This window comes from Betta splendens, chromosome 3 (genome assembly GCF_900634795.4).
Source record: "Betta splendens chromosome 3, fBetSpl5.4, whole genome shotgun sequence".
Classification (NCBI taxonomy): Eukaryota; Metazoa; Chordata; class Actinopteri; order Anabantiformes; family Osphronemidae; genus Betta; species Betta splendens.
The window spans coordinates 9301200-9317507 of record NC_040883.2 but is presented as its reverse complement, the minus strand read 5'-3'; the positions used below and the strand labels follow the sequence as shown (position 1 = coordinate 9317507).

At 38.8% G+C, this 16308-nt stretch overlaps 2 protein-coding genes across 6 annotated transcripts in view; both read left to right on the top strand.

Moving 5' to 3' along the window:
• The window catches only part of ano1a (anoctamin 1, calcium activated chloride channel a), a 32013-nt gene extending 19163 nt beyond the window's left edge, over positions 1-12850 (top strand). For 4 of the 5 annotated variants that reach the window (XM_029144214.3, XM_029144213.2, XM_029144212.3 and 1 more), the window contains 14 exons: positions 32-117; positions 676-687; positions 2309-2380; positions 3441-3515; positions 4434-4635; positions 4915-5026; positions 5175-5232; positions 5794-5894; positions 6270-6403; positions 8838-8990; positions 9169-9221; positions 9550-9734; positions 9927-10032; positions 10565-12850. In XM_029144214.3, coding sequence (XP_029000047.1) covers positions 32-117; positions 676-687; positions 2309-2380; positions 3441-3515; positions 4434-4635; positions 4915-5026; positions 5175-5232; positions 5794-5894; positions 6270-6403; positions 8838-8990; positions 9169-9221; positions 9550-9734; positions 9927-10032; positions 10565-10798 — 1583 coding nt within the window. In that variant the 3' untranslated portion in view covers positions 10799-12850. The remainder of the gene's footprint in view (positions 1-31; positions 118-675; positions 688-2308; positions 2381-3440; positions 3516-4433; positions 4636-4914; positions 5027-5174; positions 5233-5793; positions 5895-6269; positions 6404-8837; positions 8991-9168; positions 9222-9549; positions 9735-9926; positions 10033-10564) is intronic. The other variant, XM_029144211.3, reaches the window with a different exon arrangement.
• Positions 12851-14330: 1480 nt separating this feature from the next.
• fadd (Fas (tnfrsf6)-associated via death domain) lies at positions 14331-16209 on the top strand. Its single transcript, XM_029144811.3, has 2 exons — positions 14331-14832; positions 15749-16209. The coding sequence occupies exons 1-2, from the start codon at positions 14538-14540 to the stop codon at positions 16024-16026; spliced, it is 573 nt and encodes a 190-aa protein (XP_029000644.1). The 5' UTR covers positions 14331-14537; the 3' UTR covers positions 16027-16209.
• The last annotated feature ends 99 nt before the right edge of the window (positions 16210-16308 follow it).

Genomic DNA, 16308 nt, shown 5'->3' with positions numbered 1-16308 from the left:
TTTGTCTTTCTGTACACACTTGATTTTGTAGCTGTTCTGTTCATGGAGCACTGGAAGAGACGACAGATGAGACTCAATTATATCTGGGACCTGACAGGCTTTGGAGAGGAAGAGCAGGTGAGGAAAGGCCACTGATAATTGTTTATATACTGTACAAGCTCAGTCATACTATAGAAAATTAACATATTTTATGTTATAATGGGTACAAATGCTTTACTACACATGCAGTTGCTTGTGGTCCAGGTGTGCATGTATAGTTCAATCTGAGTGATACACTCGTCATGAGATATACAGATATACAGATATACAGAGAGAGAGAGAGAGAGAGAGAGAGAGAATTTAAGCCATTAAACAATCCTAAAAAGTCAGTTTTGATTATCTACTTACGAAGGTCCCTTCTCTGGATTCCGTGTGGTCTCTGCAGTGAGTCATTTCTTGAAGAAATGTTCCTTTACACAACTCACAATCCCCAGTTCTGAATGTTCTATTCTTTATAAGTCAAGATGAATTCAAACACTGCACTGCCCTTTTTATTGAAATCGTTTTCAAAATATAGACATTTTGTTCTATTAGTTCTATTCTATATATTTGTTCTAAAAGTGTCATGCCATTTGATCCCGAGACGAAGACTCCTGACTAACATCTTCTGTTTTATGTGTGTGCTGTATTTTGCAGGAGGAGCATAAGGTTTGCATCCAACTTGTTTTATCTCCATCTTTCATGATTAAGCTTACTCTCTTTGTTTATGAATGCCTGTTTCTGCAGCCACTATTAACACTATAATATTTCTCCTTCAAGGTGTCTCACGGTCTAACTGAGGTCTTTTCACTTGACATCTCCATCTTTTTGCTCATGAGTCATGTTTTTCTGGAGCTTTGCTCTTTCTCTGTGAGGTGCATTGTTAGGTGGCCTTTGCTGGGCCTCTCAGCACAGCAATGTTTTGCTCCCACGTTCATGTTCATGGATTTTAGAATTTTTTAATAAACAATGATAACTGTGCCCTCAGCAGCACATAAAACAAGCAACACATACATCTATAAAAGGAAGTGTAAGGTTTCCAGTGTAAACTAGGACCAAATCTGCACTGCCGCTGCAAAACTCATTTTTAAATGTTGAAACTATTTAATACTTTGTCTGGCTAAATCTATGTATGCATGTATCTACAGTGTATTTCAAGAAACCGCAGTATGTGTTGTCAATAAGATACTACAGAGTGGAATTTGGAGCAGGAATATTTTCAACCTTATTGTAAAAATGGTCCATATCTTGAAACCTGGAATTCGGTACTGCTAGTTTGAACAGGTTCTGGCCTCCTGACAGTCCTGCACAAAGAGATAAACATTTAGCATCTAAAGAAACATTCTTTAACAAACTATTTACTAGTTGTTGCCTTAATGGACAGTATAAGGCCAGGGCCAGGTGATAATTTTCCTAAGACACTTTACAGTTTTTCAGTCGAAATGATAACAAAGCCATTTGAATATAAAGGAATATGAGATTCTGTTTCTGAATTATTACTTGAATATAGTATTGTACTGTATAGTACTGTATGGACGCAGCTCTGAGTAGGCAACTTAAAGTACCAGTCCCTACTAACAGCACTTTGCATAAACCACAGTTTTGCCTGCTGGATATGTACAGTATGAATATATTGATGTTGTTTGCCCTATGTTGGGGCTCTTTGTCTGTGCATTTTCACTGTTTTTGTCCACAAAGCTAGACACATGGACCTCCAGGCAAAAACCACTGTCTAACCCTCAGCTTTTTTTTAGTGATTCAGTTTCCTCCATATACAGCATAAGCACTTCTTCATCCCTCTTGGCTTTCTGTGGACAGTATTACTGCGCACACTGCATACTACAAAACACTGAACAATACACTTTATTCCTCACCATGAAAGGATTAATTTAGATCAGCACAAATTAGACACCCCACATCACAGAGGTATGACTGCATACACATACCTCATCGCATTTAGCAAAATAGGCATCCTTCAGTCACCTCAACATTATCTCATGCTGTATGTCCCGGTGACTGATTCTTCCCTGATGTGTACAATTAGAAGAATTCTGGATTTATTACATGTTTAGCATGATGACTTCTGGTTAATCCGTTCATGGTGGGTTGATGCATTACTTTCTGTTCTTTCACCAAGCGCTGCACTTGCAGCCAAACACACCATAATCACTGTGTCAAATCTCATGCAAACAGGCTGTCTCCATTCTTTTAATGCCATTCTTGGTTCACTTACTGTCACAGACTTTCACAGTTTCATGCCAAGTAATGTCTAAACTATTTTCTGTTGCAGGACCACAACCGAGCGGAGTATGAGTTCAAGGTCATGAAGAAGACAATGAGAAAAGAACACAAGCATGATAAGGTAAAAGCTGCTCAGTCAAAAACATTTCAAGTGTCTCAACCTGATCAGATCATACAGTAGACAGAACATACAGTACAGTTATTTAACCAATAAACATTCAAAGCTTACAAAAACAAAAAAACTATGCAACATGCCGGAGGTTGCTGAAGATTTCAAGGAGAACTTGAAATGAATTGGCACAAATGTATTGTGTGGAACTACAGTAGTCATTGACTGCAGGTGGAAGTCAGCTGGACTATACATCAGCTACTGTAAATGTAGCTGAATTTAGCACAATGAATGATAAATCATCCTGATTTTTTCGATATTCTTTCATTTCATTCATTCTTTCAATTACATTACACAAGAATAATAAAAATACTGTACAATGTTTTTTTTTTTACATTTAATCAATAAGGACATTTTTTAACCCTTCATAAAAAACTGTTTAGGTACTAACCAACTGTTATTCTAAAACACTCAGATAAGAAACAAACACTGTCCATCTATCACTGTCCATGATGTTTAATGCTCAGACACTAAAACATGTTTGTATATGGTAACAACCACAAAGACTGAATACGACATATTTAATGTGACATGTCCAGAGAGGCTGAGTCATGTGTGTTCCTGTAGGTTATTAGCCTCTTGCCTTGTACTGCGGCTTTCCTTTTCATTGAAAATACAACTGTACGTTTTGACCTATTTCTCAGCAGCCCTGAATGTGACACGGTAGCTGGGGGCTGGATTAGCTATGCTCCACTGAACCACTATAGTGAGTGTGTGTGCGTGCTGTGCGTGCACAGAGCATAAAAAACTGCTGGCAGGAAGATGGCACAAGGCCTTGATAGCACATTCACACACACACACACACACACACACACACACACACACACACACACACACACACACACACACACACACACACACACACACACACACACACACACATTAACAGACGGAGACACAGTGAACATTCCAATATGTCCGTCATATCACCGTGTGTGTGTGTGTGTGTGTGTGTGTGTGTGTGTGTGTGTGTGTGTGTGTGTGTGTGTGTGTGTGTGTGTGTGTGTTTTAGAATGAGAAGGTGAAGCTGACATGTACAGACAGACTGCCTGCTTACCTGACTATCTTGATGACAATGGCCTTCCTGGTAAGTCTCAACGTTCCTTTACACATAAGAATAGCTTCAGATCTCCAGATGTGTTTCTCTGGCACAATATGATCTGAAACAATAGTTTGTGATCATCACTTATATAACTCCAGATTAACATTGTGAGGGTGGGTGTTTGACTCATAATGAGTTTTGTTGAGTTTGGTTTGGTTCCACCTATTTTGGATGTTGTCCCCAATGTAAAAACATATGTGAACACACTTTAGCAACACTGACTCATCTCGATAATCTTAAGATGATTTGTGACCCGAACTAGAGTTACAGTTTATCTGAGCTGTTACTTCTGCAGGAGAATGATTCATACATTTATAAGGCTTTTATCATCAGCCAGTATACAAGTATTCTACAGATCAATGTTCTACACTGAGACAAAAGAAGAGAGAGATGATTAGTGTCGATGTCATGGGCAGTTTACCCGTCTTGTTACATCCCACGCAGTTAGAGCAGATGAGACATACTGTATGTGCACATGGGCTCATCATTTAGATGTGTTACTTCCATAACCGTATGGAAAACATTTGATAGGGTTTATATGTTTTATTGTTATTACAAAATTAAAATCCGCAACGTTTGCAAATTGACTGTGGATTTTACTGTACACAGCATCCAGCCATTTTTGGATTTGGAGTTTTATTAAATGCAGCGTAGAATTATGCATGTCAGAACCTCAATCATTGATATGGTCTTACAGTAGTGTGAAATGTCTGTAAACATGAGTCATGTCAGCACCTTTGCTTGACATTCTGTGTTTTACGATAATCGCTGTAAAGTTCTGTTAATCGTCACCTGCTTTGTTCATCAGATGTTCATGCAGCAGCCTTTTATTGTTTATCATCTGTGTTAGTTTGTCGGCAGATTGTCAGATTTGTGCATTTTTCTTCTTCTTCTGATTTTTAGATTGTTGTGACATTCGCCATAGTCTTCGGAGTTATCCTGTACCGCATAAGCATTAGGGCAGCACTACATATGAGCACCTACCCTGCAGCAAGGTCCAACATCAGAGCCACTGTCAAAACCACTGCTGCCATTATCAATCTCATCATCATTATCATCTTAGATGAAGTCTATGCTGCCATCGCCCGCTGGCTCACCACACTGGGTGAGGCACAGTTTTATTTCACTGACAACACTGCTAACTGCTCCTCAAACCATGTGTTACTCATATTTTTCATTACAAATTAACTGGGGCAGAGATTGTTTTATACCAAGCAAGTTCTCTGTTTTGATGAACTGCTGAAGACGTTTTGAGGAACTATTTAAATGTGTTTTACTTACTGTAAGTTTCCAGTGAACTGACTTGTAAACAGGCATCTAGGAAAGGAATACAGAACCACTATGAATTGATTTTTTAATTGAGAAAGTCACGTCTCTTTTTCAGAGGTTCCAAAGACAGACAAGAGCTTTGAGCAACGCCTCATCTTCAAAACTTTTATTTTGAAGTTTGTCAATGCCTTCACACCCATTGTCTATTTGGCCTTTTTCAGGGGCAGGTAAATAGCCAACCTTTCACATCTTTGTACACAGTTATATTAATGCTCTACTGTATATAGTACTATAGTAATAGTAATAGTACTTTGAAATGCTGCTATCCTAATCTGAACTACTCTACAAAATGGTATAATTGTGTTTGGTCCACAGGCTAGTTGGACGGCCTGGAAACTACTTGTATGTTATTGGATCTTACAGGATGGAAGAGGCGAGTCAGACACAGCTTCATTGCCTATGTCAAGAAATGTCATTTAATCATTGACACAGCTACATATGTGTCTCTATTGTTTATTGTTTCCAGCTTACAGTATGTTATATACACACATTTGACAACACCACAGTATGAATTGAGTCAAATTAAAGTACAGTGTGTGAAGAATATGAATATTTGTCAGACTTTGATACACAGAGTTAAAGGTTTTTTAATTCTTTTATCACATCATTATTATTGTGTCATGGGACATGATAACATGATTTATAAGTTTTCAGTTGTACTAAGCACGTTTTTTTGTTTATAATGGTAAACATGCCACATGTTAGAGTGAACATGTACGTAGTACCAGAACATGCCGTGGTGGTGATCACATCACTCAGGTCCACGCTGGTAATAAGTCACCTTAAGGCTTAACTGGACCTTACGTGTAGAGTACCTTCACGTAAACTGGTGTTACAGTTGTTTTCACTTCACTCTGTCGGCTCTTCTTCCGCACGTTTCTGCATCAAATTCGCACCCAGTCACTCTCTACGACTTCCCTTTCTTTGTCCGCAGTGTGCCCATGCCGGCTGTCTCATGGAGCTGTGCATTCAGCTCTGCATCACCATGCTAGGCAAGCAGCTCATCCAGAACAACCTGTTTGAGATCGGCATACCGTGAGTGCAAAGCAAACAGTTGACTGTGCAGACACACGGAAGGCAGTGGTTTTGGAAAAGCACAAAACAAATATTGTGCCTTTTTAGGTATACTTTCACCTGAAAGGAATTTAAATGACAGCATGTTTAACATTATCTTTTACACACAGTCAACTGGGATCCCAGCTACACCCTAAATCTATCAGTCTGTAATTGTTTGTGTCTAATTTTGTAGTGCCTTGATATAGGTTTCAGTTACTGGATGACTGGTTTCTCGTCTTTATTCTAAAGTTAACCCAAATAACACATCTTATCTGTGTCACAGTTCTAATTTAATGACCTAAAATAAAGAAATAAAATCAGTGCTCTCCAACCCTGTTGTTGATGTATGTGCAGGAAACTGAAGAAAATGCTCCAGAAAAAGAAACCGGGCAGCCAGCAGGAGGAGTTGAACAAAACCATGCAGCGGCACGAGAAGGACAATTTGCTATGTCCATTTGTTGGTCTCAATCCTGAGTACATGGAGATGAGTGAGTAAACACAAACACACACACATACTTCACATTAACAATGGCTGCCAGTTAGTACATGCAGAGCCCCACCCAGTACAAAGACCATGTCTTGTCTATTATTATGAAAAATCAGCTTCATCCTGGTGAAGCCCAAAGCTTGAATATGAGTTTGTTTGATGGACTGTAATAGTAGGCTGTTACTGTATCACAATTTGTCTGAGTACATGGTAGGATTTTTAGCTGGGTGCTTGCTACTGAGGGGATGAGGTGCCAAAATATTAAAATATGGAACTCATATCTGTTTTGTGCACTCCTACACAACAGATATTATTTACTGTAGACTGCAAGTAAAAGGATTGGATGCATTTCGTAATTTAAAAAAAAAATCATATTCATGTTCTATATGTGTGTCAACCATTGGCTATTGTTTGGACAATGCTACAGTAGCTGTTGGTCATTTTGGCCATTTAAAAAGTAACCCACAAGCCATTAAAGTTTGGACATTCCTGCTCAGACCATCAGCGGAGGAAAGGGGGGATCAATATTCCTACTGTACTACTGCTACTAAAGCGAACAATAGCTGTAGCTCATGGCAAGAAAGACTCATTTAAATAAAGGAAAATACAATTGAATGTACTTTGAAAATAATTTTAAAGTTGCCACCATTTAAATATAACAACAACAATTGCACAAATAAGTCATCCACAGGAATCCTTGTGGATTTCACTTGATGATTAACACATGGCCTTCTTGGCTTTCTAGAAGTGAAATCAGATCATTTGTCCGGTTTGCATGACAATTCAAGCATAATAAATAGATTGTACTGTTAATGTCCCATTTTGAAAAGACGTCCAAGCTGTTTGATGTTGGTAGATAATCTTATTCACAACTCACACCGAAAGAGTGAGTGGTTTTCACGGTCCATCCCAGGAAATGAATATCATTACCAGCCGGAGGTGGGGGTGGGGTTCCATTGCAGGGCCTCACATAGAGACAGACAACCATTCACACGTAACACACCCACACCTACGGGCAATGTAAAGTGACGAATCAACCTGGCTGCATGTCTCTGGGCCGTGGGAGGAAGTCGGAGAACCTGGAGAGAACCTAATTATAACGTGGCCAATTTAAGAAATTAAGGGCTAAGAAGTGTTTAGTCAATAGGGGGAAAATGTTGCTGCTGAATTTAAATGCTTAGTAAATTATGAAGAATCTTGTTTGAACTGTTCGATAGAATCTGTTTGCTTTTCTAACTCCAGTGAATCAGATGAATGAATGAAGATGATGAACAGCTAAATACTCAGCTGCCACATACAAAACAAGCAGCCTGCTGCTGTGTTATGCTTGTACATTTGCACAAGAAAATGAAAAAACCAAAAGTATAGTATGTTAGACTTATTGGGTTTAAACATCAACACAGAAGACAGTCGATCTTTTCAAAGTCTAACCTATACCCGGTGCTGAAAGCAAATGATCACAATACTTCTGACCACTGTGAAAGTGAATGCCACACGTCTATGAACAATGTGTTTTTGTTCCACCCTTGCTTGACTTTTTAAATATCGGGTCTTTTAAGCAGCAGTGCTGAATAACTCAGCAGGCATATTCCAGGAGAAATCAATGTATTGACATTGACCTTATACTGGTGCAAAACTCCCTATCCTCCGTGCACAGGCTGACAGTGAGCAGCATTCTTGGATAAGATAGTCCCCCTGTACGCACCACAAATTTCTCTTCATGCATGAAAAGTAAAATGTTTAGGTTTTACTGCAGCTAGTCAGAGCTAATGGCTATTGTTCCTATCTAGTGACTCTTCTAGGATCTGCAGTATGTGAACTCATTTCGCTTGAGTGAAACAGATCTATATAAGCCTTCTGGAGGTATTTCCTTTTGCCAACCATCTCATTACGACAGACAGGGGTTTACATCAACTTTATGTCCTCAGTCGATATTTGTCAATTAAAAGAAGGGTTGCATTAGTAACTTTCATCTACACAGTGACTGGCAATAAATCAGACTCTGCAAAGCTTCTTCATTACAATAATTACAATTGTGGTTTTCACCATAAAAATGTCCATCTAATGTCTAATATGGAAAAAGTGATCCATAAGCCTGTTAGAAATAAGAATGACGACAGCCAGTCGCCACCAGAGTATCAGTACTACCCTGGTTACACCAACACAAAATGAGTCAGTAGTACTAGTATTCAGTAGGAAGTATACATGCCATTGGTCATTCATACTGTATGTATGTACATTCAATAATGCAATTATTAGATGTACTGGTGAACTCCAAAAATTCCAATGCTAATGTTGTGTTCACTGGGCAACGAATCAACATGATAGGCTGTTTTTTTCCATAGATCAAACAATAGAAGATGAATAAGAAAACCTAGTGTCAGGGTGATAGGAAGTGAGTAACAAACTATGTTTTTTCTCGCTTTGCTCTCCAGTCATACAGTTCGGAATGGTGACACTTTTCGTGGCCTCTTTCCCTCTGGCTCCACTCTTTGCTCTGCTAAACAACATCATAGAAATTCGCTTGGATGCCAAGAAGTTTGTGAAGGAGCTGCGCAGACCGATTGCAGTTAAAGCCAAAGACATCGGTATGTGTTTAAGATACAGTGTATTGTAGGTACATGCCACTTATATTCATAAATACCAAATACATTCTGCTTCTCTGGGAGTTTGTGCCATCTAGTGGTGACTAGAATCTAACTGACTTTGTACACAGCATCTTCTTACCAGCTGTTTTTAGCCTAATCATGGTTGTTATGTCTGCAGGAATCTGGTACAACCTCTTGAGAGGTCTCAGCAAGGTAGCAGTTATTGTTAACGTAAGTGTTACTGTTTTTTATCACCATGTGTTTGGCTGATCTGACACATTCACTGCCAGACACCACAAACAGACACATCCGTACTGCATGATGCCTCTTGGATTTAGGATCAGTCCTGGGCCTCGTCACTGACTATCTCAATGATTTAGTTTGAGGTATTATTAACATGAATTATTAATTATTATTAATTATTGAGATCCCACACTCTGATGTGGGAGGTACATCACATGGACATTGTTTGCCAGCAATCAAATTTTCTGAGCGCCAGGGAGTGCAAATGCACATTTCAGGAGGAGAGTAGGCGGTAAAAAGGTTTTCTGTCCCTCAGGCCTTTGTCATCGCCTTCACCTCTGACTTCATCCCTCGGCTGGTCTACCAGTACAAGTACAGCCCGGACGGCACCATGCATGGCTTCGTTGACCACACTCTGTCCTACTTCAATGTAAGTGATTTTCAGGAAGGAACAGAACCTCTGGATCCAATGCACCTAGGCTACAAGGTGGAAATATGCAGGTGAGCTTTATTTTACAGTGTTCTAATGTATTCTAATGTATGTTAATGTAAGTACTCCTCTACTGTCATTATTTAATGTAAAGTTTATTATCTTTATTTTTCTTGAGCGTTAACAGGTGAAAATATCAACAGCTATCTAAGAAATGGAATTTCTAAAGAAATATTTTTTTTCCTCTGATCCTGTATCTTTAGGTTTAAGGACTATAGAGAGCCTCCTTGGTCCAGCACACCATATGAACTGTCTAAGGAGTTTTGGGCCATCCTGGCAGTCCGCCTCGCTTTCGTTATTGTATTTCAGGTTTGTAAAGAATATTCATATTCACACAAAGGACACATTTTAATAATTCTACTGTACATGCTTTTAACTAGACATATCTCACTGTTGTCATTTAGAATTTGTGTGACGATTCAGTCAAAATCAAAGAGTTTACACCAATATACCAGGAGCTTATAAACCTGCTCCCTCTCCACACCACATCTCAATAGTAATGACTCCTTCCTACAGACATCTGCAGAAAGAACGAAGGTTGTGTGTTTGTTGTACAAACTGTTTGTCTTTAGGACACAAAACAGTTTGAAGCTTCAGCCTTTTGGTATTGGAAAATCACTACTGTACAGTAGCTCACCTTGTTTAATGTTACCTTTTGTTAATAATAACATTACAAAGGATGGTAAAAAAAGCTTTTCTATTGTTTGTTACTGCATCATATAGCTGCTACTCTGCTGAGGTACCACAGTCTTGCTTCACTGATTATTGATTCCAGAAGTTCACTGGTTCTAAAGATGATTACTAAACTGTTCCAATCTGCTCCTGGCTCTGTCCTCTGCAGAATGTGGTGATGCTTATGAGTGACTTTGTGGACTGGCTGATCCCAGACATCCCCAAGGACATTAGTCTCCAGATGCACAAGGAGAAGGTCATGATGGTGGAACTGTTTATGAAGGAGCAGGGCCAACGACTTGTAGCGCGGGACAACTATAACCAGGACAACTGCGCCTCTACTTCCCCCGCCGGTGAATCTCCGACACAGCCTCGCTCGCGGCCCATTACACACAATGACTGAAGAAACTGGGAGCTAAGACATAAAGCTTCTCTGAAAAGGCTCCTCCAATAAATAGCTTTTGTTGATTTCACGTAGTCTTGATGGGACAAAAGTTAGAAAACGCTGTTTGCCTCTCAAACTTTGCCTGTTGTGTTGTTACATTACATTTTTCAGCAAACCAGACACTGCATTACTGAACATTAACCAACAATCCAGTTAATATCTAAGCGATACACAAAATAAAGTCATGAATAATTATTTTTATTATAAAATTATGTATTTGCAGGAAACAATTTGTTGATGTGTGTTTGAGATAAAAGTACCAAATTTAAGCACAATCGCAAATTTGCAAATCATATGGTTAGTCAGCATTCATACCTGCGAGTCCCCTTCTGCAGGACTTAGAATCAGTTTTTATTTTGAACATAGCATCTTTTATTACAGTGTGTCTGATAGATGGAATTTTTTTCTTCCGCTATCGGGCATTTTGCATTTTATTTTTTATTTATAAAACAATGCAGGAATTTACTGATGTATTTTTTTCATATATAGTATGTACATTATGTCTGGAATGCTTATTTCATTATTCTTCAAAAATGTTTATAAATCTTACATTTTGATTTAAACTAAAAGCCTAACAATTCTCATTGGTGTTGCTCTGGCAAACAGTCAAGTAATGTTCTATTTCACTTAAGTAAGAGTTCATGTACAAGACTGCAAGTACTTTTTACCCTCGCCTGACATGGGAGAAATAATTTGCCAAATTCTGACCATCCAATCCAAGTTCAGACTTGTTTTCTTTGGCGAGGATGTTGTTACACATTTGGTGCAGTTCTGGAAAACAGAAGCACAGCAAACATTCAAAATGTGTTGCACATTCAATCTTGGTTTTATAACCGTTACAAGCCCAGTGTTTAAATGATTTACACACAGCACTGGTGTAATGAAAATGGGGCTTGTGTGTATAAAGTGTGTGCCATTAGAGTTGTATCACGTTTGAAAGATGCATCTGCCGCCAATTAGGATTGAGCATGTTTTTTCTAATTCACAGGGACTTTTGTTTTTAACTAATGTGGGAACCAATTGGTGCGTGGAAAGATACACCATGTCAATGTTATTGACTCTTTTAGCCTTGCCTTATATGTATGTTCCTGCTGCTCGGGGCTCGTTTATTCATCTTTGTCACTGACATTTTAAGCAAGTTTTTATACAATGAAAATCAATAAAGCCAGAGAAGACAACACTTCCATATTATCTTGCCTTATATGAATCTTGTAAATCATTTGAAAATGTTGCTAAAGCAGTGACTCTTTAACTCACAAAGCACAAAGACTGAAAGGTTTTTCTTTTTTTAACGATCGAAATGCAAAAAAACAACGCATGATTTGTGGGATGGTTGAGTGCTGTAAACTGAAGTCAAACCCTCTTCAGATACATATTCCCCCTGTGTCATCTACTCAGACTGACAGAATGTATTATTACATTTTCCAGTGATGTTAAATCACTCTTGCCATAGGTCAAACGAATGTGAGTGTATCATTTAAGTTCTCATCCCACAGGGGACCACTGATCTGTTAGAGACAGCACTTCAACTTTTTATTTAGGGAGGAGTTGGTACCATTGTGATTCTGTTTGACTGTATTTAGAAGAACATCTGTTAAAAGTGCAAAAATGTTCTTTCTGGTATGTGATTTGTTTGAGCAAAAACTGCACAATTACTTAATATTGGTAAATAATATTGATACAATGAATATTGTTAGTAGGTTAGAAGCCGGTACTGTTTTAGATGATAGATTGTGTGTTGTCACAAGGCTGCAGAGATTCTATAGTTAGAATATTTCCTCAGAAAGTCTTATAATCTGATGTCATATATGGAGACCGTCCCTCCATGTCTACATTCCGGCGTCTGTTGCTATGTTGTATTTACAGCATCAGTGAAACACTCTGACATTCTAATATCTACTTCAATGCATCTCAGTGTGATTTCACAATGTGCATGTTTCCCTGATTTGTCTGTCTGTGATATTTTAAATGTCTTTTTGTTTAACTGCAAATAAAATAATTCAAGTGCCAGCAGTTTTTACAATTATTAGATATCGCTGCATTTCACTGCATGTTTTACTCTGATAAAGTCACTTCAGACTGGATTCATAACAATGGTACAATACTAACTACAGTAATACCACTGGGTTGATGATAATGTTTTGCTTAATTGGTTAAAATTGCAACAAACTAACACACAAAAATGTGTGAGCGCTACATATGTAAAGAATAATGTACAGATTTACAGACGACCTTGCAATGTTAAGAAGAAACATTTTTCATGTTGTACATTAAGTATGACGCATAACAGAAAACAGAGATTGACAATGCATTGTACTGTATATCTCACAACTTTGGAAGTTCACCACAATTGTCAAATTCAGGTGGGTCTGTTTCAGCGTCGTCAGGAAAACGAAGGACCGGTGATTCTTCTTAAACAAGCTGAAGTGATCCAGGACAGGTCCTCTAAGATGCAATGTAGCAACTGGTAAAATAGAACTGTAACTCACTTGCACTGATTACCACAACTTAGGCATTTTTTCAGAGGGACAAAAAGTTTATTTAACAACAAAAATTTTCAGGCTGACAACTCAAGATGTCTAAATGCGGAAAAACATGACATTGTGAATTGTAGTAAATAAACAGCACTATATATGCAAAACTGAGAATCACTGGAGCTTCCAGAGAGAAAACACACTACTGTTATGACTCTCCACCCATGCCACCAGGGGGCACTCTGGTGTGGTTTTGCTTAGTGTCATCTTGTTTTATTGTTGTGTTGTCATGTCATTTGCCGTAATTAGTTTGATTTGATTCACCTGTTTTGTGTTGTATATAACTTCTTACAGTAGGTTGTGCACTGTCTTTGTTGGTGGTGCCATAATCATTTGAGGCAGTTATTTGCTTTGTGTTCTTTCTGGTCAAGATTTGTTTGGTCCATGTGTGTTTGCCCTTGTTTTTGTTACCTGTTGCAAGTTTGATTATTTATTGTTTTGGCTTCCTGCTCTGCAGTGATTTTTAGTTTAGCTATCCAGTCTTCTATGTGTGTTAGTTTTGTGTTTGAGTATTCATAATCCTGCTTATGCTGCGCCCTTAGTTATATTTTCCTTTGTATTTATTTATTAAAACAATTCATTTTAACTCTACAGCATGTACTGTATGGTGGCGTAGTGGAAAACAACATCCCCTGATCCAACAACATCACTACTGATGTGACAGTGGCTCTCGAGGACCAGGGTTGGCCCCCGCTGATACAGTGTATATATAATAGTGTGTGCATGTGTGTATTTGTATATATACATAACTCATACCACCCCTTTCACCAGCTTCTGTAAAGTCTATTTTTTCTCATTTTTATTCATCTTGTTTGTTAACTGATTTGCACTGGATTCGTCCTCGCATTGTCCAGTTACAGATTAGAAAATAAAAACTCACTGGAAGTGAGGGAGTTGCCCAGGGCCAACGTAGATCCGCCCCTGGATGACTGTACACTTTGACAGTCTAAGTAAAGACTTTGTTTTGCTGGTAAACTGCACGTTTTGTAGTCATGTTCAGCAACACGCATGTAGACACCTAAAGAAATGATGAGGATTTTAATAACGCCTGGATTCGTGCCCAAAGCTAAAAAAAAACTCTACCAGTGACCGAAATATAGGCGGAAGTGAAAGTAAAACTAAAGTATTTCCTAGTTCACGGAGACAGTGTTGGCGGTTTGAACATGACAGCGCTGGTGTTTAATAGCGTTTTACTGGAGATTTCTAACCAGCTGTCATCGCAGCAGCTGGATGACCTGAAGTTTCTGTGCACAGACATCATCGGTAGAAAGCATCTGGAGAAGACGACGAGCGGGCGAGACCTGTTCCGGCTTCTGACAGAGAGACAAAAACTAGGAGCCGGAGACACCGACTTTCTTTGCGACCTCCTGAATAAGGTTCATCGACCAGACCTCTCGGACAAATTACGGAGTTGTGAAAGTCTGCCTGGATCCAGTGAGCCGGACGAGACCGAGAAAGGTACAGTGTGAAACGACGGAGGTGTTCAGGAGCACGGAGACGTGACACACAAACTACTGTACGTCATATTAACATATGATTAACGTACTAACGTTTTCTAAACGTAGAGTTTAATGTGGTTATGAGAGGTATTTCTGGTGGGCTACGGTGGCCCGTAGGTCCATATTCAATTTATTGTTTGACCATTAGAAAAATAAAGTTGTGTCAGAAGAAAACATTGACTTCAATTTAAACGCTCATATAAAAATGATAGACAGCAAGGAAAGATAGATTTTTGTAAAAATACAACAAATAAGTCTGAAATACTTTACTGGGAGTTAAAGTAGTACACCGAAGTTGTACCTTTTACAGCCAATGTATCCTTCAAACTCATTTAGTTATTAAAAGACATACAGTCACAATAACAATAACATGTCTTGACATGTCTGGACATGTCTCCAAGTTGGAGAAAGGTACTAGACTGTGGCCTAGTTTAGGGCAATAATGATGGTGCATCACAGAAAGAAAAGTTTCACTATTCATGAAAGTAACTCCATTTTCCAAACAGGCTTGTGCTGGTAAATAGCAGCAGGCTTATCCTGTATATAACCACGGGACACACACCAGCCGTTGCAGCAGAAAGACTGTTTATTAGTCACCTTGAGCTTCTTGTATACTTCGCTTGGCTTTGGATCTCATTTGACTCACCACTCCTGTTATTCCTTGATTCTCTATCTCTTTCCTGCCTGCTGCTGCAAAGATCTTCAACTCCTACAGCATTTAGAATGCCGCACATCTTTGAAGATCATACTTTCCCGCTGACTGAAACTGTGTCTAGTTTGCTATTCAGTAGAAAACGTTTCTCCTGTTAGCCTCAGATTCTACTGCACACAATATTTTAAAGTGAAATCCTTAAGGTCCTCTCCTCCTCTTTCAGCCAAACTCATCATTGCCACTGAGGTGATTGCAGAGAACTTGGCAAGGAATTGGCGTAAACTGGGCCGCAAATTGGGTCTAAGTGAAGTAAAGTTGGAGTCCATAGACAGGCGGCACCCCTGCGAGCTGGACGAAATAGCGGTGGACGTGCTGAAGGAATGGAGGAAGAGTAAAGGAGCCGACGCACAAACGAAGCAGCTGATAGACGCTCTGAGAGCCTGCAACCTCAACTGGACGGCCGATAAAGTGGAGGAAAAATTGAAAGAACAGGGATATTGATGCAGACTTGCAGATCCGATAAGACTGAGATTAAATTAAAATCGAATCTTTAATGTAAAGAAATTACAGAGAAATCAATAAAAGCTGTGGAAAAGAAAACTGAATACATTTGTACAACAAATGGCAAAATCAAGCAGCATGAATGTTCTTTATATCAGATGGTTATTAAACATTTAAACACTATCCCTATTTTTTTGTTTGCCATTTTTCTTTTGTTTGCATTTGTTATTAACCACATTTGGTACATTGTCCACTTGTCGCAAGTTGTTGCTCACAGTTAAC

What these genes read in the sequence shown, in the direction of transcription:
- fadd (XM_029144811.3), top strand. Translation starts at nt 14,538, where the DNA reads ATGACAGCGCTGGTGTTTAATAGCGTTTTACTGGAGATTTCTAACCAG. An exon ending in GCCGGACGAGACCGAGAAAG is followed by an intron (nt 14,833 to 15,748) that starts GTACAGTGTGAA and finishes CTCCTCTTTCAG; the next exon opens with CCAAACTCATCATTGCCACT.